At 41.1% G+C, this 26,034-nt stretch overlaps 1 protein-coding gene across 1 annotated transcript; it reads left to right on the plus strand.

Moving 5' to 3' along the window:
• The first annotated feature begins 5,722 nt into the window (after positions 1 to 5,722).
• On the plus strand, positions 5,723 to 22,915 carry ints6 (integrator complex subunit 6). The gene is made up of 18 exons (XM_057853218.1): positions 5,723 to 6,250; positions 6,377 to 6,454; positions 7,508 to 7,657; positions 11,187 to 11,276; positions 11,361 to 11,544; positions 11,612 to 11,737; positions 13,212 to 13,357; positions 13,432 to 13,584; positions 13,793 to 13,925; positions 14,008 to 14,102; positions 14,181 to 14,291; positions 14,366 to 14,581; positions 14,675 to 14,801; positions 16,142 to 16,284; positions 16,362 to 16,545; positions 16,638 to 16,982; positions 17,055 to 17,148; positions 21,931 to 22,915. The coding sequence occupies exons 1-18, from the start codon at positions 6,140 to 6,142 to the stop codon at positions 22,022 to 22,024; spliced, it is 2,580 nt and encodes an 859-aa protein (XP_057709201.1). The 5' UTR covers positions 5,723 to 6,139; the 3' UTR covers positions 22,025 to 22,915.
• The last annotated feature ends 3,119 nt before the right edge of the window (positions 22,916 to 26,034 follow it).

Genomic DNA, 26,034 nt, shown 5'->3' on the forward strand with positions numbered 1-26,034 from the left:
CACTTGGAACAACAAACCTTACTTCCGGTCACAAAGTTCTAGCTTCCTTTTTCGGAAAATAGTGGTTGTTAATGAACATTGGCATTTATTTATGTGACATGTATTACTTCCATTTGTTCTACCACTGCTGCCGCTAGAGTTATTAGCGGTATAAAAAGTGCGCACTTGTAGTAATGGTAGTAAAAATAGTTGTTCTAGTGGGGTGACCAAAACGTCCAATTTTTGCCCGGACATTTCCACTTTTCACGTCCTGTTCGTATCATCCGGCCGTTTTTTTTTTTTTTTTTTAAATCAAAAGTCTTCACTGAAAAAGCCATCCGACACTTTCAGGTGTTTTATACACTTCGCCATCTGTAAGTTTATCTCCCATTCATGTTGACCATGTGTCTTCTGTTGTAAATTGGGTTATATGTGTAAACAGAGATACATATATCGTATTAGTCTTGTAGTAATTGTTCTGTGTTCGTGTATTTGGTTGAATGTTAGTATTGTATTAGTATTGTAGCTGTGTTTCTTATGCCGCAGGGTTTGGTCATCAATGTTAATAAAAGGAAATTCCAAATTGACATGGTGTAGTATTTCTTAACAATTACTGTGTGTTGAAATTGACTGACACTTTGCACAGAATGCTATGACACTGTGCTGCCTGTGATGTGTTCCCAGAGAGCCTGCCCAGTTGTTAAGAGTTTTTTTATGATCAAAACGTATATAATAAAATGCTCATGTACCCAAAAGAGTAATTCAGTCAAAAATACCTTTATTCTACTTTGGATACATATTTGCGCAGGCGTGCGCAGTCAAAGACATTTCCATGGGTCTGCATTATATTATTTTTTTTTTATCAATATTTCATTCGTTTTTTTTTTTTTTTTTTTTTTTTTCATTTTTATTGTTTGATTATTTTTTAGGTAGAATAAAGCCTGTTGAGTAACCTGTAACCTGTTGAGTAAGAAAAATTATAGTCATATAATATAAAATATATACTAAGGGACGGTGTAACGGTACATGTATTTGTATTGAACCGTTTCGGTACGTGGTGCTCGGTTCGGAACGGAGGCTTACTGAAAGAGTTTCTGACGTAATGTAACCCTTACTTTTCAAGGCTGTGAGTCGATCAGGTTACAGTTTCTTTGTGTAGATTATATTTACTCCGTCTTCTCTACTATAATGAGGACCAACACGGTGGGACAGTATATAACCCAGAAACGTCAATGGCGCGACAACGTGGCCGCCGCGAGAACGCAGTGAAACGCGGGCGTTAAAGTCAATCAGCCAATGCACACCAGTCGCAGTGCGGCCGCATGTTAAAAGTGTCCAAAAAACGGCTCAACGCGACACACGCGAAAAGAACGGCAGGATCGAGCAGACCAGAAGTCACTCGTGTAAAAATACGGTGGATCCGGTCGATTTTCAAACTAATATGCAATCGTAACCCACATTTTGAGTCCATCAGATCTCTTGAGTGGTAGATCGGGGCACAGTTGACTTGTCTTTGTTGATTTACTGCTATCTTCTCTGCTATAATAATAACCAACACGGCACCGTGTTCAATACAAAACCCTCCTACCACAACAAAACAAGTAGGAACTAATATTCACATAGGAACTAAAGTTATACAACATAAAATATACAATATAAATGAATACTACATCACATTTGTAAAATATAGACACATACAGTGATAAAATTATTAAATTAATTAAAATGAGCTAAAACACCTGTAATTAAATAATAAGAATAATACACAGATCCTGCTTACACAATTAAATTGATTAATTTCTGTGTGGCACTTTAACTTGAGAAAATCCACCAATAAAGCTTTTGAAAACCGTCCATAAGGGAAAAAAATGATTCATTGAGGCATTTCATTTGTAAAATACATGTTAAAATCTTTGTCATTGGGATTGCTTTTCTCTTTACCACAGGACTTCTTTTTTCTTCTTTCTTTCAGAAAGGAAGCTGACCAATATGCGGGGTCTGAAAGACAAATTGTTGTTGTATTATCTATAAATACCTGCGACTTTTTGAGCAGAATTCTAGCTTTGTATAGGCTAATGTTCCTATTGTTGAAAGCACAAAGGTGTGTAATAAACAACTAGCACATTTATATTTGGCATTTTGTTTTCTTACTGTACCGAAAATGAACCGAACCGTGACCTCAAAGCCGAGGTACATACCGAACCGAGATTTTTGTGTACCGTTACACCCCTATGTATACTGTATGGCAATATTTGTGAATTTTTCTATCCAGACGGAGGAGGCACACTTTAAATATATTAAAGTGATATTGGCACCTTTGAGTGAACTTCGAGTAAAATTCAAGTATCTCAAGGCCGGGCCGAGTGTCCTCTTTTTTGGAAATCATAATATGGTCACCCTATTAGTAGTAGTGTTAGTGGGGATAAAGATTAGCACTTGTACTATCACAGTTAGTTTGAGTAGTCCAGTATATCAATTATAGCAGTAGTACTTGTCCTACTTTACTTATTAGACCACTTGTTCTCCTGCTATTAGTAGTGACAGGAATGATAGTATTAGTACTACTCATAGTTCTCCCACTACTACCACTTGTTCTTCCATTAGTACTACCACTATCACCTCTAATACTAATACCACAGCCATCCATCCATCCATCCATCCATCCATCCATCCATCCATCCATCCATCCATCCATCCATCCATCCATCCATCCATCCATCCATCCATCCATCCATCCATCCATCCATCCATCCATCCATCCATCCATCCATCCATTTTCAAAACCGCTCATCCTTGTCAGGGTCATGGGGTGCTGTAGCCTGTCTCAGACACAGAGAGAGAGAGACAACCATTTGCACTCAAATTCACATCACCACTGAGTGGGGATGGAGCCCTCGCTGCCAGTGCCGAAGTGAGGTAAATGTACCACAACGTCATCAGCTATTCCTTCAACCCTTAACATCTGTTAGTGTATTTGGCGCCTCTAATGCAGAAATTGCTATACAATATTATTGCTGTTGCAGTTTTCGTATGTATGTATATGTTGTTCTTTGGTGTGTCTGTAACCTGCTATGAAGCAAATGTGCCCTACAAGGGACATCTTATAAAGTGAATTGAACACGATATGAGTAAACTAGTACTACTAAAGCTACCACCACTATACCAATACTACTGTACTACCACCACTACACAGACAATTGCTAAGATTACTACTTCTAAAGATTACAACCACTACAATGACCACTAATGACATTGCAAGTTCACTTGAGCTATTACTACTTAAAACTACCACCGCCTCCAGTCCATTAACTTGTTGATAAATCAATACTGTTAGAATAACATAAAGTTTATTTTATTCTATACAAATATTGCCTTTCATTTCTATACAAATATTTCCTTTCGTCAGGAAGTGAATAAGCAATGAAATTGAGTGCTCTTCATTGGTCTTTAACGTGCACAAAACCCTGTAGAAATGATGTTTATGTTAACTCATTTGCTCCCAAAAACGTATAAATACGTTCTATTTTTAATTGTTTCAGTGTCCCAAAGACGTATTTATACGTCTTTTTACGTTTTTTTTTTCACAAGAGACATCTCTAGGTTCTGATGCAACTTCGCTCCAAAGCACTACGCTGAAAGTCCATTTTAAAGCAATAAAACTGGCCACTGTAGGGCAGTAGCGCATTTGGTAAGAACTCATATTGGACCACGAAAGGAAGTGATTGAAGAGAAATAGTCAGGAAACGGAAGTTGGAAGAAGTAAGAAGTGTGAGAAAAATGTGGAGAACGATGTCAAACACAAGGCACATGCCCCACACAAGTTCCCTACGTGAATTCTGTTATGAGGTAGTGTTCACGACACAGGTCCCCCCCAGAATTCACCCACACAGGACGCCAGGCGTAACCCGATTTAACGAAACGGAACGGTCGGGTTGCACGGCCGGTGCGACAGCTGTGGCCACAACAGCGTCATCTCTCAGTTCAATAGTTTAGTTATGTGTAGATAAACTGTTACTTTGCTATCAAAAGCGCTATTTGTCTTGTTGTTTATGTTATTTTGTAGAAGAAAAACATTATTCAGATGTTTGGGATGTCACGATAGTAAAAAATAGCTGTGTTAAAGTCAAAGCTATGTTTGAAATGTATGCTTCTACAAAAAGCTCAATTTCTCAGTTTTATTCATCAGAAATTGGAAAATTGCTCAAACTAAGCTATATTCTAATGCTGATTTCTAAAGAATGGAAAAAGATATGAACTAACTTTTTTTCCTGCTGAAAGAAGAGTGTCGAATCTTTGTTTTGGTGGGTTCCATGTTTATACAGCAATAGAACAGAATTTTCTGTAGGCCTTGCAAAATCAGTCAAAATCCAGTAAAACGGCCGGGAGCGAAGAGGGTTGCTCCGGTGAAAATGGCTGGGAGTGAATGAGTTTTTTAAAAGACAGTTGCTAACACATTTAAGCATGCAAATGTCTCTGATAATGGAGGAAAATAATGTTTCAACACAAACAATGACACTATGGGATGATGGGTTGTAATGACATAACGAAGAAGACCAGATACGTTTTTGGATATTCTCATTTGATTGGCTAAAATAGTACCAGCATTGATAAAATTGTTGTCACCATGTCAGGCGGACACTTCTTGGACATAATAGATTTGATTTACATTTTTTTTTCACTATTATAAATCAGAGAAATGAATTCTGTTTTTTTCAATGTATTAAATAAAGATTCTATCCGCTGGGATGGAATGAAGAATGTGTTGTCTTTACCTTTAATGTTATGGACTGGGTGATAATGCATGAAAATATAAAAATACAATAAGTGCAAAAAGTGTGGAGAATTGATATTTTTGTTAACTATGCTGTTTACTTCTTGCGCACATTGTGCAAACATAGCCAAATGACGCGTCAAGCCAACACGCTATTTAAAAAAAAAAAAAAAAACTTTACTATTTTATACTTATTATTTTAACTTCTTCTTTTATTTAGCAGGACTATTTAGGCTCCTTTTTCGCGGAAATGGTGGTGTTTTCCAAGGAGGCAGGTCTTTATGCAAAATGCATGTGGCTCAATCACACCCGCCTACTGCTACTGCTCGAGTGCCATGGCAAAGACAGAGATCCTCTTTTGAATTTGAACATCTTTTGATTGTGAAATTCACTGATTCAAACGATATTTTCTCGTAAATTTCGTGATAAAAGCGTCACAAGAAGCCTGCGTCACTACTTTCTATACAAAAGCTGCTTCTGGGACTATGTTTTTGCATTGTTGCAAATGGGAAGTGGTAGAAAAAAGAAAGTGTTGTCCTTTTCGAGCTGCAGGGCGTATGCCTGACAACACATGCATGTCAATCCGTCCAAACCACTTTTAGTTGTTTCTCACTGTGAGTTTTTGGAGTGTCACAAGCTGACACTGTTGTTTAAAAGTCGTACTGGGTGCACCGTTGCCAGTAAATTGGTCTCTCTGGGTTTAAACTACGACATATGTCAACACACTGAACACAGCCGACTAATTGTGCTATAACATTAGCTCGCCGTGTGTTTAGTGACACATGACGTACGCGAACAATTACGTTCCTTTGCATTCCTGAAACTGAGACGAGAGAGCATGCGCAGATTACGCTGAAGACTTTGACCTTATTTGGATATGGTAATTAGCCATGTATAAAAAGCCAATCAGAGATCGGGATTTGATACACGTGACCTCTAAGAGGCAGGGCTAGGCAGCCAGACTGCCAGTAAAACCGCCAGAAGCCGCTCGGCACATTCAGTGCAGAGAGAAGCAGGGATCTTTAGTGAGGGAGAACTTTGTCGCTATGAAACTTAGGTCTATTTGCGAAATATTGTCAAAATTGTCCAAACCCCTCGTAAATCCATGTGCTGGCCCTAGGGTGGGAGGTTTCTAGCTCAGTTCGCCCGTCGGGGGGGCCTCGCCACTCACTCTTCTGACACTTTTTTTGTGTGGTGGAAAGAATGTGTGAGACAGACAGTTAGCCGGCTAGCTAGTTAGCAGCTAGCTAGCTAGCCGAGGAGGTGACACGGGCGGATAGCAGCGGGAGAGAACAAAAGATTTTTTATTTGGATTTTTTTCTTTTAGTGGTCTTTTTGGTTGTGTACTGACACCCAAGTCCATGCAGAACGCGTTGTTAGCACCACAAAATGCCCGTTTTACTTTTCCTGGTAGACACGTCCGCGTCCATGAACCAGCGCAGCCATCTGGGCACTACCTATCTGGACATAGCAAAAGGCGCTGTTGAGACTTTTATGAAGGTACTGTACTGGCAGGACACAACCCGCTCGGCTCGGGTGACATTTCCTTTATTTTCCCTAGCTCAAACTGTCAAAACAAAACCCCTCCAAACTCTCGCGTCTAAATCATCTCTACTATCTCCACAGCTCCGAGGGAGAGATCCGGCGAGCCGAGGGGACCGGTACATGTTGGTAAATTATGAAGACATTCCTTTCGGGATCAAGGTAGAGTTCATGTTCGGCACATGTCGCCTTTTCACTGGACCAGACTGATCGTGATCGTGGTGATGAGTGTCCCCCCTTCTCAAAGCAGGCTGAGTGTGTTGTAAGCTCCACCAAAAAAGTCCTCTGCTCAGTAGGAAGCTCTCCGTCCGTACCCCCTTTAAAACATGGCCGACATTTTGTACGGAGCAGCGAGGAATTCTGGGAGTTATTTTTACAGACATCCTCAAGGGGGAGTGGGAAAGCGGGGGCACTCACGCGCACACAACAACAACTACTTTAACACTACTCAAACTACTGCCAACATCACTACTACTTCTGTGACCACCATTGCTGTCACCACGACATTTACTACAAATACGAACACAACTACAAACATAACTGCAATTTCCAACAACTACTATTGTAATCATTATACTACTACTTGCACTACACTTAATTCTTCCACTTCTACCAACACCGCCTCTTAATACAATTTCTCCAATTTCACACCACCAATGATGGATACAACACTACTACTGTTTATAATGTTCACGACTACTGTCATATCTAAAAATATAATTACTAATACTACCACTACCAGTACTACAAATGCTACCACCACGACTACTACTACTACTACAACAACACTTAATACCATCACTACGACCACTATTATTAATACAAACACAACTAATATCTCTACCACAACTATTATTACTGTTGATACTACCACCCAAAAACAAACCTGCCACACTACCACTACTACTATTACGACAACAACGACTACTTACCAATATGAATACTGTTGGTGCATTCTGATTGTATTAATATTAAGTATAACAGCCCTATAAATGCACTAGCCAACAGTGTTGAAATGATAAGTAAATTATTGGTTGATACGTTGCTCAGCTATGATGATTAAAATTGATGTGTACGTAAACCTGTTGCCATTGCAGCCGCAGAGGAAAGTTTTAGGCTTCCACTGCCAAAAAGAAACGTTAACAACCAGAGTTGCAGTCTGTGGTTTATCAACATGTCATGAATTCGATGTGTTTGTTCTTTGTGTGTGTGAAGGCCGGATGGAAAGAGAGCCATGCCACTTTTATGACTGAACTGAGGAATCTGCAGGCCACCGGGCTCACCAGCATAGGCCAGTCACTGAGGACGGCCTTCGACCTGCTCAATCTCAATAGACTAGTGACTGGCATTGACAACTACGGGCAGGTAGGCGGCGCTCAAGAGCCACAAGTCCCTAAAACACCCAGAATCCGACAATCCCCCAACCCCAGTCCTCCAAGCATCAGCCACCTACATACTGTGACAAACACGCACTCTTTCTCTATTTAAATGACTCTTTACTGTCTTCAATGCATACTGTAGAGTCCCCCCCCCCCACACACACACACACACAAACACACACATGACTTGATGAAGTGCTGAGCCTGCATAATTCAGATGGGATAGGCTATGGCACACCCACGACCTTCGTGAGGATAAGACGCATGGAAGAGGAATGAATGAAAATATTATTTGGTCCAACTTTTAATCTCTTTTCCAAATGCAAGTAAGGACAGGATAAATCTGCATACATGCAGGTGATAATGGGCAAAACAATTTTTGCCAGGAACAGCAGGAAGGACTTTCCATCAAAATGATGGGGTTTTATAAACCAAATTGAATTGCTTTGAAAACTATTCACACTACATTTATTTAATCTATGTGGGAAATAATTCTTAGATGCTGAAATACATATTTGCACAGAAAAGGGCATGTGGCAAAAATACACTTGCCTTCAAATCCTATGGTTTTCCGGAAAAGTACATTTGTACCACACTAGTGCAGGGGTAGTGGTAGCTCAAAACCGAGGGGCATTGCAATTGCATACAAATAATTGGGTTATGCAGAAGCAGTAACATCATTATCTTGGACTTGTTTAGCAATTTGACTGACATGCCTCACAAATGTCATTACGTTGGATGTAATAACATTTAGGCAGACGGTATAATTAAAATCTTTTTTTTTTTTTTTTTTCAAAGCATAAAAATATTCCAGAATGTTAAACATTTTACGGTGGATTTAAGCTTCATCCCTCATTTTAGACTAGAATAGAACGCCTTTATTGTCATTCTGACGAATGGGTTTGTCTTTGTATTTTACTCATTTGTGCAGGACATATTTTTAAAATGTACTAGTATAACGACATTTTCAAATATTTTTGATCAGTACAAGTGGATCACAATTTGGTGGCAATAAAAATAAATATGACTCCCAGGAACACAAGAGTTAACAAGCAATGAATTGAACTACAAAATGTTACCGGTACATTGTGTTTTGATTCATCAACTTTAATTACTGCTTATTTTGATTAGGGTGGCGAGGACATCTCTGATATCTTGATTCAAGAGACTGGGTACACCATAGACAATTATTCATTCACACTACAGACAGTCCAAAGTCTCCGGTTAGCCTGGTATGCAGGTTTTTGGGATGTGGGAGTAAACTGGAGAAAACATTTAAACTCCTCACATAGAGCCCGGAATGTCTTCAACTGCAGGAAGGTCATGCTAATCACTAAACAACCGTACCACGTGCATTGTGTTTCCAAATCAAGTCAAAATCCTGGATACAATAAAAAAGAAATATATGCATGCAAACCAGGCTACTTATATGCTATTTTACTAGGAATAACACACTTTGTTCAAGGCTACAGTGGGGCAAGTATTTAGTCAACCAGCAATTGTGCAAGTTCTCCTACTTGAAAAGATTAGAGAGGCCTGTAATTGTCAACATGGGTAAACCTCAACCATGAGAGACAATGTGGTGGGGAAAAAACAGAAAATCACATTGTTTGATTTTTAAAGAATTTATTTCCAAATTAGAGTGGAAAATAAGTATTTGGTCACCTACAAACAAGATTTCTGGCTGTCAAAGAGGTCTAACTTCTTCTAACGAGGCTCCACTCGTTACCTGTATTAATGGCACCTGTTTTAACTCATTATTGGTATAAAAGACACCTGTCAACAACCTCAGTCAGTCACACTCCAAACTCCACTATAGCCAAAACCAAAGAGCTGTCGAAAAACACCGGAGACAAAATTGTAGACCTTCACCAGGCTGGGAAGACTGAATCTGCAATACATAAAACGCTTGGTGTACAGAAATCAACTGTGGGAGCAATTATTAGAAAATGGAAGACATACAAGACCACTGATAATCTCCCTCAATCTGCGGCTCCATGCAACATCTCACCCCGTGGCGTCAAAATGATAACAAGAACGGTGAGCAAAAATCCCAGAAGCACACTGGGGGACCTAGTGAATGACCTACAGAGAGCTGGGGCCACAGTAACAAAGGCTACTATCAGTAACACAATGCGCCGCCTGGGACTCAAATCCTGCACTGCCAGACGTGTCCCCCTGCTGAAGAAAGTACACGTCCAGGCCAGTCTGCGGTTCGCTAGAGAGCATTTGGATGATCCAGAAGAGGACTGGGAGAATGTGTTAGGGTCAGATGAAACCAAAATAGAAATTTTTGGTAGAAACACGGGTTCTCGTGTTTGGAGTAGAAAGAATACTGAATTGCATACGTAGAACACCATATCCATTGTGAAGCATTGGGGTGGAAACATCATGCTTTGGGGCCGTTTTTCCTGCAAAGGGACCAGGACGACTGATCTGTGTAAAGTAAATAATGAATGAGGCCATGTATCGAGAGATTTTGAGTGAGAATCTCCTTCCATCAGCAAGGGCATTGAAGATGAGACGTGGCTGGGTCTTTCAGCACGACAATGATCCCAAACACACAGCCAGGTCAACAAAGGAGTGGCTTTGGAAGAGGTATTTCAAGGTCCTGGAGTGGCCTAGCCAGTCTCCAGATCTCAACCCCATAGAAAATCTGTGGAGGGAGTTGAAAGTCCGTGTTGCCCAACGACGGCCCCAAAACATCACTGCTCTAGAGGAGATCTGCATGGAGGAATGGGCCAAAATACCAGCAACAGTGTGTGAAAAGCTTGTGAAGAGTTACAGAAAACGTTTGGCCAACAAAGGGTACATAACAAAGTATTGAGATGAATTTTTGGTATTGACCAAATACTTATTTTCCACCATGATTTGCAAATAAATTCTTTAAAAATCAAACAATGTGATTTTCTGTTTTTTTTCCCCTCATTTTGTCTCTTATGTTTGAGGTTTACCCATGTTGACAATTACAGGTCTCTCTAATATTTTCAAGTGGGAAAACTTGCACAATTAGTGGTTGACTAAATACTTATTTGCCCCAATGTATATTCAGATGGGAATATGCCTCATGTCATGCGAGGAGGACTGTAGGAGAGGGGCCTTAATCCCAACTTCATTAGTGGAAGAGCAATGATTGTGATCGTTAGCAATAACCAGCATGTGCTGTGTTATTGTTAGCCACCAAAACGAGCCGTTGCTTGGCAGCGGTGATGGGCCAGTTTCAATAACACATCTAAAACTAATTAATGTAAGACAATATCCTCATTGCTGAATAGGGATTGGGGTTGCCATGAAATTTTTTTTCAACGCCATATTAGAGGTCGAGTCTTTCAAAACATTTTTAACTCATTCACTGCCATTGCTGGCCATAGACGTCCAATCCATTTTTATTGGGGCGCTGCTTGCCCTTCCCAGTCAAAATGGATTGGACGTCCGTCCAATGAATGGGTATGTTATTTATCTATATCCTCCCAGTAAAATAATAGTCTGCGAAACATTCGACTCTTTCTCGGTAGGGAAGAAACCCATTTTTCCTGGAGCCCGCTATCATCATCGCAATCACTGATGGAAACAAGTTAACCACTAGTGGTGGCGTCCAAGATGAGGTGAGTGCTGCCATTCTCTGTGAAAAAAGGCAGATTTTTCGTACACTGTGTCTGAATTGACAATAAATGAATAATATGTTGTAGCTCCATCTCCCATTAACGACGCCCCTGCCAGGCAGCGAGCTAACCAAGGAGCCCTTCCGTTGGGATCAACGTCTTTTTGCGCTAGTGCTGCGCATACCTGGCCATGCGTCAGTGGAGCCTGAGCCAGTTGGTGGCGTCCCGTCGGATGATTCGCCCATCACGCCCATGTGTGAGGTTACTGGAGGTAGGTAAACCTCAGACCTGGGGCTGGATGTGTAAGTTCCCTCAATTGTCAATGATTATTTTTCCAGGGCGCTCATACAGCGTGTTCTCTCAGCGCATGCTGAATCAGTGTCTGGAGTCTCTGGTCCAGAAGATCCAGAGTGGCGTAGTCATCAACTTTGAGAAGACTGGGCCTGACCCTCCCCCGCTGGATGGTGAGTCCTCCTATTTAGCTTTCGCACTGTAAATTCTGCACAATAGAGCAAACCTGACTACACCACCCAGAGTTAATAAATTTTAAGAAAAATATACACACATAAGCCTCAGATGTTCACCGATGTTCATCTAATATTTACATGGAAATATGTTACAAAAAAATTTGATTGATGAAAAATCTGAACCAAATTGAGATCATCAACACATTGAATTGCATCCACTTTTATACGCTGTGACTTCATTAATACGTAGACGCATGCCTGGGCAGCCAAACAGTGTATCAAGTTCCACTGGTGTGTTCATAGCCGATCTGAAACCACGAAAGCACTTCATTTTAACTATTGCGTTGCTACATTTACAAAGAAGAAAAAACACTTCATCTTCTTAACTTATAGTGGGTGGAGTCCTTAAACCTCCATAGAGCTTAATGAACTGCGAGCTGTCAATGCTGGTCTTGGCGCAGCAGCTTGGTTGTAGCACTCTGTATATGTACGGTATTTTTAAATCGGTCAAAGCACTCATGGTTAGCTTTAATGTGTTTTCTAATCAGACGGATAATTATTTGGAAAAAATATTGTTAGAGTATAAACCTGCATCCAATGGGGCCCTTTATACAATAGTTTGCACACCCTCACCTCTTCTCTTGACAATAAGTCTGCATTAACCAGTAAGTAAATTGTCTTCTCACCAATGTGGAGTTGGGAATGTTATCAGAAGGAAACTAAGATAAGGGTATATCAGACAAGGAACTGTGTTGATAAATTCGGTGTTGATGTAAAATAGAACACTTGTGCTAGCAGGTAGGGACTGAACACTCACAAAGTGGCAACATCAGCGCTCTGGCAGCTAAGCAAAATGAATTAATGAAGCAAGGAAGCATAATGCGAGTTAACATGTAAAGATCCATAAGTAAGCTGCAAACTATGACAGGAGAGAAAAAACGTATTTTTTGGACTATAAGTCGCACCGGCCATAAAATGCCCAACAAAAACATATAAGTCGCACCGGAGTATAAGTCACATTTTTGGGGGAAATTTACTTGATAAAATCCAACACATGGAGCAGATGTGTCAACTTGAAATAAAATTTAAAATAAAAATACAAAAGAGAACAACATAAATAATAATAATGAAATTGTGTACAGTATGACAATGTTACATAATGCATGAACAACAAAATGCGAACGTGGCCGGTATGTTAGCGTAACATAGCTATTAAGAGTTATTCAGATAACTGTAGCATAAAGAACATGCTAGCAAGTTCACCAAACCATCATTGTCACTCTAAAACACCAAAATAACATGTGAAATGATATAACGTGTTAATAATTTCACACATAAGTCGCTCTTGAGTATGTCGCATTCCCAGCCAAACTATAAAAAAAAAAAACAACTGAGACCTATAGTCCAAAAAATACCGTAGTGGCCACAAAGCACGCTATCTTAAGAACGCACATTTGTATTTTTGGTTTAGATGCACCACCTGAGAAGCCAGGCCCACAGCCTTGGCATTGTTGCCACAAGCTCATCTATGTCCGGCCCAATCCTAAAACGGGTGTCCCTATCGGACACTGGCCTGTACCTGAGGCCTTCTGGCCAGACCAGAACTCCCCTACGCTGGTAAGAAACATACAAAAATAATTAAATTTTGAATTTGAATTTACATTTTTTTTTTTTTTTTAAATGTTAATCAGCCCCCTCGTTCAGCGCACCCTCACGTTCGCTTCTCCTGCCTGGACGCAGAGCCCATGGTGATTGACAAGGTTCCCTTTGACAAGTACGAGCTGGAGCCCTCGCCGCTCACGCAGTACATCCTGGAGAGGAAGTCTCCTCACACCTGCTGGCAGGTACATGTCCGACAAACCTTTCAAAGGGGTTCAGTGATAAATAAAATAACTCTAGTTCGATTACAAGAAAAATATTGAAGCAAAGAACAAAAGACAAAGGTGTGACGCGTACCATTATTTTAACCAGTCCCAATAGTTGTGATGAATTTTGTGTCTCAAAGTATTACTGTTTTTTAATGATTGTTTTTTTTTTTTTTTTGCACTTCAGGTGTTTGTATGCAACAGTGCCAAGTACAGTGACCTGGGCCAGCCCTTTGGCTACCTAAAGGCCAGCACGGCACTAAACTGCGTCAACCTGTTTGTCATGCCCTACAACTACCCTGTACTTCTACCGCTTCTGGGTGAGCCTTTTACTCACACGTCAACCACAAAATCGGCTTGCTTGTCGAACGGGATGATGTTAAATTGTGTTGTTTACCTCAGACGACCTCATCAAAGTGCACAAATTCAAGCCCACCCTCAAATGGCGGCAGTCCTTTGAGAACTACCTTAAGACCATGCCTCCATACTACATTGGGGTACTCCAAAAACAAATTCGTGCTATTTAAAAGTTGAGCTTTCTTTGTCACCTGCTTAACTTTTTCTTGATTTTGCAGTCCTTGAGAAAGGCACTAAGGATCATGGGAGCTCCCAACCTATTAGCGGACAACATGGAGTATGGCTTGAGCTACAGTGTTGTTTCCTACCTTAAAAAGCTCAGCCAGCAGGTTCGATGCGAACCAAGCACATTTCTGCAGTTTTTTTTTTTTCAAGCCAGTCACATGACACTGTTTACTTCCAGACCAAAATGGAGTACGATCGCCTGATCGCTTCCATTGGGAAGAAGGCACCGCCTGAGACGGGCATCAAGGTACGGTGGAGGGGCGGAGGGATCTCGCTGGCCCAGCGCAGAGATTTCATCCAACAGCTTTTGAGTATCTCGAGTGACGCCCCAGCACCGCTATTGGAACTCAACCCCAAAGAGTTCCAAGGATTCCACCTGGCGCTCCTCAACAAGGTTGGGTCTGGTTTTGCTCCTCAGACAAACAATCGGTAGTCAAATTAGAGAGGTTAGGAATTGAGCATGTTTTCACGTTAATATCGTCACCAGAGCCTGAAACCTCAGACCTTCCGGAACCCTTACGACATACCCCGCAGTCACCTACTGGACCAGCTCAGCCGTATGAGGAGAAACCTACTCAACACAACAGTCTGCACCCTGCGAGGGTATGACACAGGTATGACACTGTTACATACGACCAATTTAAAGTGTGTGGACATTAAATTTGAAGTCAATATCAGATTTCATGTCACTGCACATTTGCGAACTAAGAATATTAAAGGTCTGCAAACAGCTGTCACTGAGTGCTATAAAAGCCAAACCAAGTATTGCATTAATGTTCATGCATCCTTGTTGGGCTTTTGTTTTAGGAATTGGTCCTCGTTAGGCATGGGCGTAAGTTTCTCACAGTATGATAATCTTGAGCGAAAATCTTGCGGTATCAAAATTAAAGGTCTTATTGGGTTAAAATAAACTTTATTCCCATTAAAAAAATGATGTAAGGAATGCTTGGTACAGTAACAAAACATTTTCTATACCAAGTTCAAATTAATATTAATGTTATTAAATCACAATTTGGCATCACTTGTTAGCTGATTTTAGAATGGAGGTAAATTACCTTTGCACTTCTTGGTGGTTACCTGATTCGTCAGGTTAGTTATGTATCAGGTTAGTTATGTATCCCCTACAGGGAAGAAAAACGCTCAACTAGAGGAGCAATTTGAGAGCGCAGCTTTCCGCCTAACCAGCCAAATTCAAAGCATTGACATAATTTTACTTCATGCCGCCCAACTGCAGTGCATATATGACCTCTTTTTACCTTTGCCCTTATGCCCCAAAATGTCATCATGTCTCGTACCCTGCAAATTTGAGTCAAATAGGCATGTTATGACAAAATTTATTTTTTGACCTTATCAATCCAAAATGTAATCCTCTTCATTTCCATGTTACAAATGTCCTACAAGTTTGACAATAATCTCTGTATTGTGTGTATATATAGTATATGTAATGTATATTGTACTCGGAGTTATCCTGAACACAAACGAACATAGACGTGCAGAACCGAACACATTACCTCGACGTTCCGAAGGTTTCACCTACTGACAGAGGTAACAACTAACAAACTATGAACAATTTAACATTAAAACAGGGTGAACAATCCATTTTTCAAGCTTTATATTATTGGACCCCCCCATCTATCTGTGACTCTGCTCACTAACTTTACAGGCGCACCGCTTGTTGAGTCTTGCTTGCAAGTGACCAATTGCATTGCAGAGTGCAGAATGCCCCCCTAAAAATCATTATGTATGGCGGGTTTCTGCGGTATCTGATACCATTTGACTTTTTAAAACCTTTGTATATCTTTAAACCAGCCCATACTTCACAGCACTTTGGCAGTACGATTCTTTGATAGTTGTGGCGGCAGATTTAACTAGGCTACCCAGAATGTAAATATATGCTATCTAGTTGAGGTGTTTAAACATGACATATAATGTGGATATGTTACCTTGTGCTCAGATCAAATCCACAGCGTTCCCATCGCCCAAATGGGAAACTACCAAGATTTCCTGAAAGCCGCTCCCCAACCCCTCCGAGACGCCGACCCCGAGCAGCCGAAGCGCCTGCACACCTTCGGCAACCCTTTCAAACTGGATAAGAAGGTTCTCTAATCGACTGTACCCACAAAATCTCCACTTTTATGTTCTTTAATTTATCTTTCTCTCTCCTCCTCCTCTAGGGCATGATGATTGACGAGGCTGACGAATTTGTGACGAGCCCTCAGAACAAAGGGAAAAGACCTGCGGACAACAACATGATGGGTGGTGGACCAAAGAGGAGGCGCTGCATGTCGCCCCTTCTGCGCCTGGGACGGGCCTACACGCCCCCCATAACCCCACCTGCTAGTCCACGACCCACCTCGGGTGAGAACCTGACAGATCTTGAACACACCAAACATGCTTGAGTTGTACAATGGAACTCTACAATGTTTCCCTTCATTTTAAAATGATCCCAGACGTGGACGATCATGACAGCGAACCAGAATTGATCATCAACCACCTCAATCAGAACCACTGCAGCAGCCCGGACCCGACCTCTGACCCAGACAGTTCGGGTACCGTCGATCCTCAGGAGAACCACTCGGACCCGCAGCACGTCTCGCACAGGGACAGTGAGGAGGAGAACGGCGAGGACTGTGAGGAAAGGGAAGAGAGCAGCGCAAACGTGATACTGGTGGGGGAACACCTTCCTCGGTATCTGTCTCCCACCGCTCTGAAAAAGCACATCCAGAACGAGACCACGAAAGTCAACAACGAGCTGAAGAGGCTCATCACTAAGGAGATTAGGAAGCCCGGCAGACGTAGGCAACTAAAGGATTTTTTTGTTTGTTTGTTTGTGAATTTCCTAATGAAGACCGAATTGTTCTTTCCAGACTATGAGAAGATCTTCTACTTCCTGAAGCAAATCCAAGGCACGCTGGACACTCGGCTTATCTTCCTCCAAAACATCATTAAAGAGGCGGCCAGGTACCATAAAGTTTTTTTTACTTCTTACAATCCAATTCAACTGACAAAGCTGGCACTGAATGATCATGTTTTAGTGAATATTATTCTCCAAAGGTATGTTATTACAGATGACGTAGATTTTTCTTTCTTTTAAATCTTTCCTGTTCAGCTGCATGGAGAATGCAGATCAGAATGCTTTTAAAGCTGGAACAGTTTTAATGTGACATCGGGGAGTTTGAAATACTTCCTTTGTAGTTAATTGTATTGTGGTGTTTATTAGGCCTGTCGCGATGACAAATTTTAGTGTGCGATAATTTATCTCATAAATTCTTGCGATATGCGATATTCTTGCACCCCCCCCCAATTTTTTTTTTAAACTAATTTACAATAACACAGTGAGAATACAGTATATATTAATAGATCAATTACACCCATTTAAACGCGATAAATATTTACTCTTAAATTCAAAAATACTTTTTAAGAAATCACAACTAAAAACAATAGACCATGCCTCTTATGTAAAAGACAACAATATTAATACCGCACAGAAACACAGGATAAATAAAATGTGTTTTTCAAGAAATTACACTTAATAACTTAAGGATTTAGGGAAATGAAAACTTTTCCCCTCATAGCTTCTGCAATGGTGTTCCATAGGGATGCAACGACACAGTTAAGTCACGGTTCATTACGAGTTTCGAGACGGGGGACACGACTTTCGATCCGATTCAATACATTTAATGCTCTGAAAAAAAATAACAATTATATTTTTTGTTTCGTTTTTTTTTGTTTGTTTGTTTGTTTGTTTGTTTTTTTGCTAATGAGCAAAAATTAAATTGCCTTCATATAAACATGCATTTTAGTGCATAATATTTATGTGCTTACGTCTTACTAATCTGAAAAAATTTTGTATAAAAGTGCTGAGAACAATCTTTACTGTTTGTAAAGTGAGGCGGGGCACACTGTTGATTGCTACAGCTCTCTTAGCAGCTAGGTTTAGTACATGAGCAAGACATCCTATTTGTGATCCGAATCCATCTGTGTCACGTACTGAATTAACAATATTTGCAACATCATCTATAGTCACTGGTATGGATTGATTTGGCCTTCTTAACTTCCATTCAGTCATGACAGTTTAGAATTCATCGATGTAGTATATGGACTACGTGTCCCGTAATCACTCCGGGCTCACGTAGCCAATGGCATGGGACGTAGCACATCTAATTTGCTATTTCATGATATCTAGTGTGTGCGCGCATTAAAAAGTTAGCAAACACCGCTGAAGTCACGACTGCTCATTACTGCACAACACCAACATATGACAATCAACTTTCATAAACAGGACGAGTTTGAAGCACATTGCTCTTAATTTGCCACTCAATGTTCATCATTTCCATTCAGCTGTCAGTTGTCAAAGCGAGGTTGTTCGTAGCAGCCAAGTCAGTAACAATGTTTTGGCGGACTTCATTGTAAATATCTGGCGTTGTGCCGAAAAATAGCCGCCCCGCGTGAAATGTCACTCCTGACGGGAGCGCCCACATGTCAACAACACCGGCGCGCCGGAGATGGTCCGCAGTCAATCCGGAGCACTGACGCGGCCGGTAAACGTTGAACAATAGGATATAATGGGAACGATTGGCTCTGGCGCCATTTTTTTTGCCGGACTTGGAACGAAGATGCATTTTGCGCAGTCGGTAACAAGGGATCCGAACTTTTAACAGCACGTCTGCCGCACGCGCGCACGCACGTGCACGCGAGGCGATAAATCGCAGCGCAAAAATTACCGCCTTCATTTTTATTTATCGTGCGATAAATTGAACTATTGCATATTGCGACAGGCTTAGTGTTTATTAAAAAATGCAACTGGGTAGAAAAGTGTTTAAGTCGATGGTCTCCAAACCGATCCTCTAGGGCCGGCGTGGGTCCTGGTCGCACAGACAGTTAAACCAATGAGGTTTCTGCTGAAACAACGTCTGACTGCAATCAACTGATTCCACTTTTAAAACACCTGATTGGTGAAAAGATGTGCTCTTGTTCTGCTGCCCTTTATGGAATAATTGGGACACACCTGTTCTAAAGGTTAATGAATTGTTGCGAGGTTGGTCGTGAAATTTTCCCCATGTTTGGAAATAGTGATTTTAAATGGTCTTAAGGTCTTTAAAAGTCTTAAATTTAAATTATTGCGGGGTTGCCATTTATCATTCAAGTCAAAAGGAATTTAATTCAGTTTTTAAAAATACTTGCCTTTTAAAATGTGAACACTTAACTGTGTTTAACATTTATATCAAACAAATTTTATTTAGTTAAATATGATCACTTTTAAAACATTTGTTCATTCACCCGTCCCAGTCAAAATGGATTAAAATGGATTAAGGCTGATTTATGCTTCTGCGTTGCGGTGACGGCGTAGCAACGGTGTAGACCCTACGTTGTCAATGAGCATTCAAAGTTCTACGTTAAGGGAAAGCGTTGCCAAGCCACTAGAGAGGTCTGCCATTGTGGTCGTAAAGTTTTGGCGGACTCTTGTCAAATTCCTTTAGTTTTCTTCCGGTCATTGACAGCAATGGCAACGGAGTTGAGTGTATTTGCAGCTGCAGCTAGTCAGTATTGAACAAAAAATGTTAAAACAAATGTTGAAGCGTAGGTGACACAGAAGACGTTTGCGAATGTTTGAAAGGGCAGTGTTGTTGTGCTAAACTGGAAACATTCTGAGCGGACCAATCACAGTCCTTCGAAGATCACGGCACACGCGTTGACGTGACGCGTAGTCAGAATTTTTTGGAGGAGCACGTCGGGCTGCGGCGTACGGTCGTGAATCAGGTCTGCGTTAGCGGCGTAGGTCCGCCGTCACCGCTACGCCGAAGCATGAATCAGCCTTTAGACGTCTAGCGCTGTCTATGGTACTAAAAGATAAGCATTCACTGCCAGTTCTCCCAGTTTAAATGAAGTGGAAGTCTATCGCTGTCAATGGAAGGCAATGAGTGAATGAAACCTGTAGGAACCCTGAAGGAGGAGAACAGGAAAGACTAGTGTATGATAGATGAGTTCCAAAAAGACTATTATTACATGCATTGCGATTCGACACGTGATGATTCGATTAATAAATAAATGAAAAAGCAGCTTAAGGGCAGCTTTTTGTTGTATGGGCATGTTTCCATCGTTCCTGTTGAATCATTAGGATATTTTAAATAAATAATGGACATACATTTGTTTGGCTACTGTGTTAAGTAGCAATGTACGATTATCGATAACTGTGATAATCGTGATAAGAGCGATCATCGTTTAGTAATCGGCTCGTAGCACCCTGAATCGTAATCGAAACGTGGGGTGACTAAGATGGCACACCCCTAGTGTATGACAGGTCAATGCTACTGATGAATGAAACAATATTCTCTAATTTTCAAACAATAAGGCATTTCCACAGTCAAATTAATAATGTTTCAAGAATAAAGTGGTATTGTTTTTAAAATTCACTTGACTTGAACACTGCCTTTCCTCTCAGCCAAAATGAATTGGATGTCTCTTATTGTTTTGAAATTATTGAAATTGTTTTTAAGCACACAAAGTTGACATTTTGAACAGATTTGTGTCTGGACTTTATATCCATTACATACATTTTGTCATTTCAACTCATTGGCTGTCATTGACAGTGGGAGAGGAATGAGACTTGATGTAAAAATGAACTGTATTAACATTGACCACTTAATAACTTTGGCATATATAATTTAACACACTGAAAAAGGAAATATTAAGAACCTTTCTACTGTTGTAATGTCGTTAATACTTCACAAATGAACTCATTGGCTGCCATTGACGGCGATGGACGTCCAATTCATTTTGACTAGGAGGATTGGCAGCGATCATTCGTTCGCTACCAGCCCCTCCCGGTCAAAATGGATTAGACTTCCATCACTTGCCACGTTTACATGGAGCCAAATATTCCAATTACAATCGGTTTAGATGTTCAAACCGAATAAATGTGTTCCATATAAACACCTCATTCGGAATGAACAGGCCCAAACCGAATGGAATTTCATTCCGATTCACAGGGGTGGAATATTCCTTTTCCCAAACCGATTAGAAGTAAAATTATATCATGTAAACAGGGAAGCGGAATGGTGTCTGGTTGCGGTCTTTCTGCACATGCTCCGTACTGACGTGGTGACGTCACTTGGTGACATAAGTAACGTCACTTGCAACATGGCTTCCAAGCACAGCGCACCTAATTGGAGTCCGGCGGAAAGATTGTATTTAATTCAAACTTTAAAAGAATTGAATATAATTGCTCGCTTAGACGGGCGTAAAACGAGGAACAGTGAACTATTTAAAAAAGTTCACGAGAGGTTACACGAAGCCGGAATAGACCGGAGCGTTGACCAGATTAGAAATGGTGGAAAAAGCTGACAACCGGCTATTACAAGGCAAAAGAGCAAAACGGCAGAAGCGGATACGACCCCACAAACACAACAAGTGGGTTATAGTTAAAACAGCAGCACTCTGACTATCGATCTCCATGTTTTGCAACGTGACGCTTTGTTTTGATTAATCTGCGTATGTCAGACGGCAGTTGTCAAACGTCCTTTCGGAATAAAGGCAGACACATGTAAACGCTGGATCGGAATAGATGAAGTGACATGTAAACAGCTGATCTGAAATTTCCATTCGGAATGATTTGAATCGGTATGAATAAAAGTCAGCGTGTAAACGTGGCTATTGTCGATAGCTGTGAAACATGATCATTCGATGTCATCCATCCTAGTTCTAATGTCAGTGAATGAATTAATGTGATCTTCCTACGTGAAGGTTCAAGAAGCGTGTTCTGATCGAGCAACTGGAGAACTTCCTCGAGGAGATCCATAACAGGTCCAACAACATCAACCACGTGGACGCACTCTGACCGCCGCCTTAAACTGAACTTTTAACCAACTAACAAGGACGACTTATTTCTTTTTGGACTCCGCACACGACAGATGTGTCGGTTTTCGGCCCGGATGACCTGAATACTTTCATCGTTCTACGATGACGAATGTGGTAACGTTTTGGACCTTTTTGGGAAAAAATGGCTTGTGGTTTCTGTGAAACCAATACGGACGTCATCCCTCCCCCGCCAATCCAAAACCTTACGGAGCGCTCAATGTTGATTTTTTTTTTTTTTTTTTTTTTTTTTGTGGCACTTTTGGTGAGGGTTTTTCATCTATATATTCGATGCTCCGCAGAAACAAGCACTCCTCGTTAATGGTCCAAAAATGAGATTGACTGGATGTGTGGCAAACAGTGGATGGGTAGGTTGCCCACTGATTGTCAACAGATTGGTCACCTAAAGATAGACGGATGACCGGCGGGCAACCAAAGAGCAAATGAGTAAGTGGTGACTTGGGGCTGAAGAGTGACTCATGAATGCCTTGATGCCAATTTGTGAATCCTGCTTGTTCAGCGAAAGACAGGCGACCAATTCGTGACTGAGTGGTGACCAAAGGGCAACCGGAGAAAAAAAATGACAAATACTGTGCGTATGTGTGTTACTTGGTGAGCGGTAACAAATGAGTCTATGTGATTGGTTGGCGGCATTGACAGGGACAAAAAGCTCAGGAAGTGACATTTTAGTTTTGAACTCACGTGCACATGTGTAAAATTGCAGATTTATTTTGTGTCGTTAAGACACAGTTCCTGGCCGTACAGGTGATTTTAAGTTTATTTTTTTGATGGCTTCGGAATCTCCAAACTACTCAAACAGATAATTGCTTTGCGATTTCTTTGGGCAGGTTCTAAAATCTCCAAACCACGCCAACATGAGCTGCTTTGTGATTTTTTTGTGTGGGTTCTGTGATCTCTAAAACAATGTCAAAAAACATGAATTGCTTTCTGAGTGGGACCAAAATTTGCCATAGGTGTGTTTATTTGTTTGTGAGCAGGCTACCAAAAGAGTATTTTGAATACACTGTAAAGCTGTACATAACTCTAGAGTAATATTTAAAAGATGTTGTGGTGGACAAAATAATATTTGCCTTTTTGTAAGTATTTCCATGAATAAAAGTCTCTATTTTACACTGTGATCGGCCACCGTCTTAATAAAGTCTTGCTAAAAATGTTTGAGCATTGCCGCCTCTTTTTGTTGGACTGGGGAGGGGGGTGACATGAATGAATTTTTTTTTTTTTACCTGCGTTGACTAAAATCAAATGAAAGCTTTAATAAGACACTTCGAATTAAGTTTGATCATAATGTGACAAAAAATACAATTTAAAACTTTTTACTAAAAGTATTGGAGTTGTGTTTAACTTAAAAATTAAGACTATAATTCAAAAACAAAATAATGAGATGATTTTAACATGTATTTTTAGAATAAAACCATTCAAATTGCAGTACCAATTTGGAAATCGGTATTGCTCATATTGTCAATTTACACATACACTAACATGAAAGATACTTTTGTACAAATCACTTCGTTACAACATATCCATTAACATGTAGCAATTATTTAAAAAGAACATATTTTGAAATGCTGAACTGTCCAGTTGAAATGTCCAACATCATTGTGTGACCAAAAGACAGCAAAAGAATTTGAAATATTACCATTCAATGTTGATATTTAATTAAGCTCTGTATGCATTTTATCTCTACATTGTCCTTAATGCCTTCTGATCACAGTATAGCACTGACCATTTGCATTCATGGAACAATAATTACATGAAGAATAAATGATTAAGAAATAATGAATTATAAACTCATTACATATAACTAATGTGTTACCAGAAAGACTGTTACTAAGAAAACTAGAAAACTAATAAAATACAAAAATTTGTGCAAACGCCCAGGCATTGGCATGTCCTGTCATTGCCTGCCTGTATTTGTAATGCTTTGGTTGCCCCCTATTGGCTCTTTGGGGTAACTACTGTAAATGTGATTTAATTGTGAATTATTCCTTTTATTTAAGTATGGACATTTTGGCTCATTTTTATATTATTTATATGTGGCATCTTCTGGTACGGGCTGTTTGGTCCTTGTACGACCGGGGTCAGAGTTTGGTCCGCATTGCCGGCAGTAAGTCGAATTCGTTCCCAGTGAGGGTTGGACTCCGCCAAGGCTGCCCTTTGTCACCGATTCTGTTCATTACTTTAATGGACAGAATTTCTAGGCGCAGCCGAAGCGTTGAGGGGGTCTGGTTTGGTGACCTCAGCATTGAATCTGCTTTTTGCAGATGATGTGGTGCTGTTGGCTTCATCAGGCAACCTCCAACCTCCAACTCTCACTGGAACGGTTCGCGGCCGAGTGTGAAGCGGTTGGGATGAAGATCAGCACCTCCAAATCCGAGACCATGGTCCTCAGTCGGAAAAGGGTGGAGTGCCCTCTCCAGGTCTGGGATGAGATCCTGCCCCAAGTGGAGGAGTTCAAGTATCTTGGTGTCTTGTTCACGAGTGAGGGTAGGCGGGAGCAAGAGTTCGACAGGCGGATCGGTGCAGCGTCTGCAGTAATGCGGACCGGTCTGTAGTGGTGAAGAAGGAGCTGAGCCGAAAGGCAAAGCTCTCGATTTACCAGTCGATCTACGTTCCTACTCTCACCTATGGTCACGAGCTGTGGGTTGTGACCGAAAGAACAAGATCCCGGATACAAGCGGCCGAGATGAGTTTCCTTCGCAGTGTGTCCAGGCTCTCCCTTAGAGATAGGGTGAGAAGCTCGGTCATCCGGGAGGGACTCGGCGTTGAGCCGCTACTCCTCCACGTTGAGAGGAGCCAGCTGAGGTGGCTCGGGCATCTGGTTCGGATGCCTCCTGGACGCCTCTCCGGAGAGGTGTTCCGGGCATGTCCCACCGGCGGGAGGCCCCGGGGACGACCCAGGACACGCTGGAGAGACTATGTCTCTTGGCTGGCCTGGGAACGCCTTGGGATCCCGCCGGAGTAGCTGGTTGAAGTGTCTGGCGAGAGGGAAGTCTGGGCTTCCCTGTTAAAGCTGTTGCCCCTGCGACCCGACCCCGCAAGCGGAAGATAATGGATGGATGGATCTTCTATAACTTCAGTTGAAGTTTTTCTCTTTTACATAATGTTTATTTGGAAAACCTTGCAGTTGTTGCATTTATCATTATTAAAGCATCCAGTGGGGCATCGCAATACGATTAGTAAGAACACGTTAAGTACACAACCGCTTATATCATTATCGGTTTGATATTGGTATCGGATTTTTGGAGTAGGATAATCTTGGGATATCGGTTAAACAGTCATAATTGGACGACTCTATACTGAAACACATATTTTTGTATTTAATTATACAGATTTGATAGTATTCTGAGAAAAATACTACTGATGCACCGATACCAGTATCGGCATGGGTGGACGATCCGGCACGAAATGGTGGTATCGGCGAGTACCAACAAACAGGGCGCCGATACAATTTACCGTTCCAGTATTAAAGCACTTGACCGGACCCTTTTTACCTCCTGACGCTCACTACACTCTGTGTTGTGTGATGACTACTAATCACTTTGCATGCCAAGCAACTATCGCTATTGGCCTGCTCCAGACCAATGAGAGTGGGCCAATATCTGCTCTTAACCAATGCCGGGGCAGCTTTTTCATATGGAAGAAAAACAAACCAATAGAAATGGCGGCGGTCTGGAAATATAGCATAGAAATTCCGTCGATTATAATCAATGGCTGCATGCAAGATTTGCGGCCTGAAAGTTTCGGGAGGTGGAGTTAAATCGGCCAGTTTCAATACCTCGAACCTGATAAAACATTTGAAGACGAAACGTGAATGAACACAAAGAGTTTGAGGCTGCAATAGCAGGACTGCTGTCCAGAGGAAAGGGCTGGACCGGAGCAACAATCCCAGGTCAGTTCACAGTCTACTTTACTTTTACTGTCTTTTACTGAAAGAAATTTCGCAGTAATTTGAGACCTGTTTCCAAACTAAGT

This window comes from Corythoichthys intestinalis, chromosome 12 (assembly GCF_030265065.1).
Source record: "Corythoichthys intestinalis isolate RoL2023-P3 chromosome 12, ASM3026506v1, whole genome shotgun sequence".
Taxonomy (NCBI): domain Eukaryota; kingdom Metazoa; phylum Chordata; class Actinopteri; order Syngnathiformes; family Syngnathidae; genus Corythoichthys; species Corythoichthys intestinalis.

Coding starts and splice junctions, on each gene's coding strand:
- ints6 (XM_057853218.1), top strand. CDS start 6,140: ATGCCCGTTTTACTTTTCCTGGTAGACACGTCCGCGTCCATGAACCAG. Junction 11,545..11,611: donor CATGTGTGAGGTTACTGGAG/GTAGGTAAACCT, acceptor TTATTTTTCCAG/GGCGCTCATACAGCGTGTTC. Junction 14,802..16,141: donor CCTGCGAGGGTATGACACAG/GTATGACACTGT, acceptor CCTTGTGCTCAG/ATCAAATCCACAGCGTTCCC.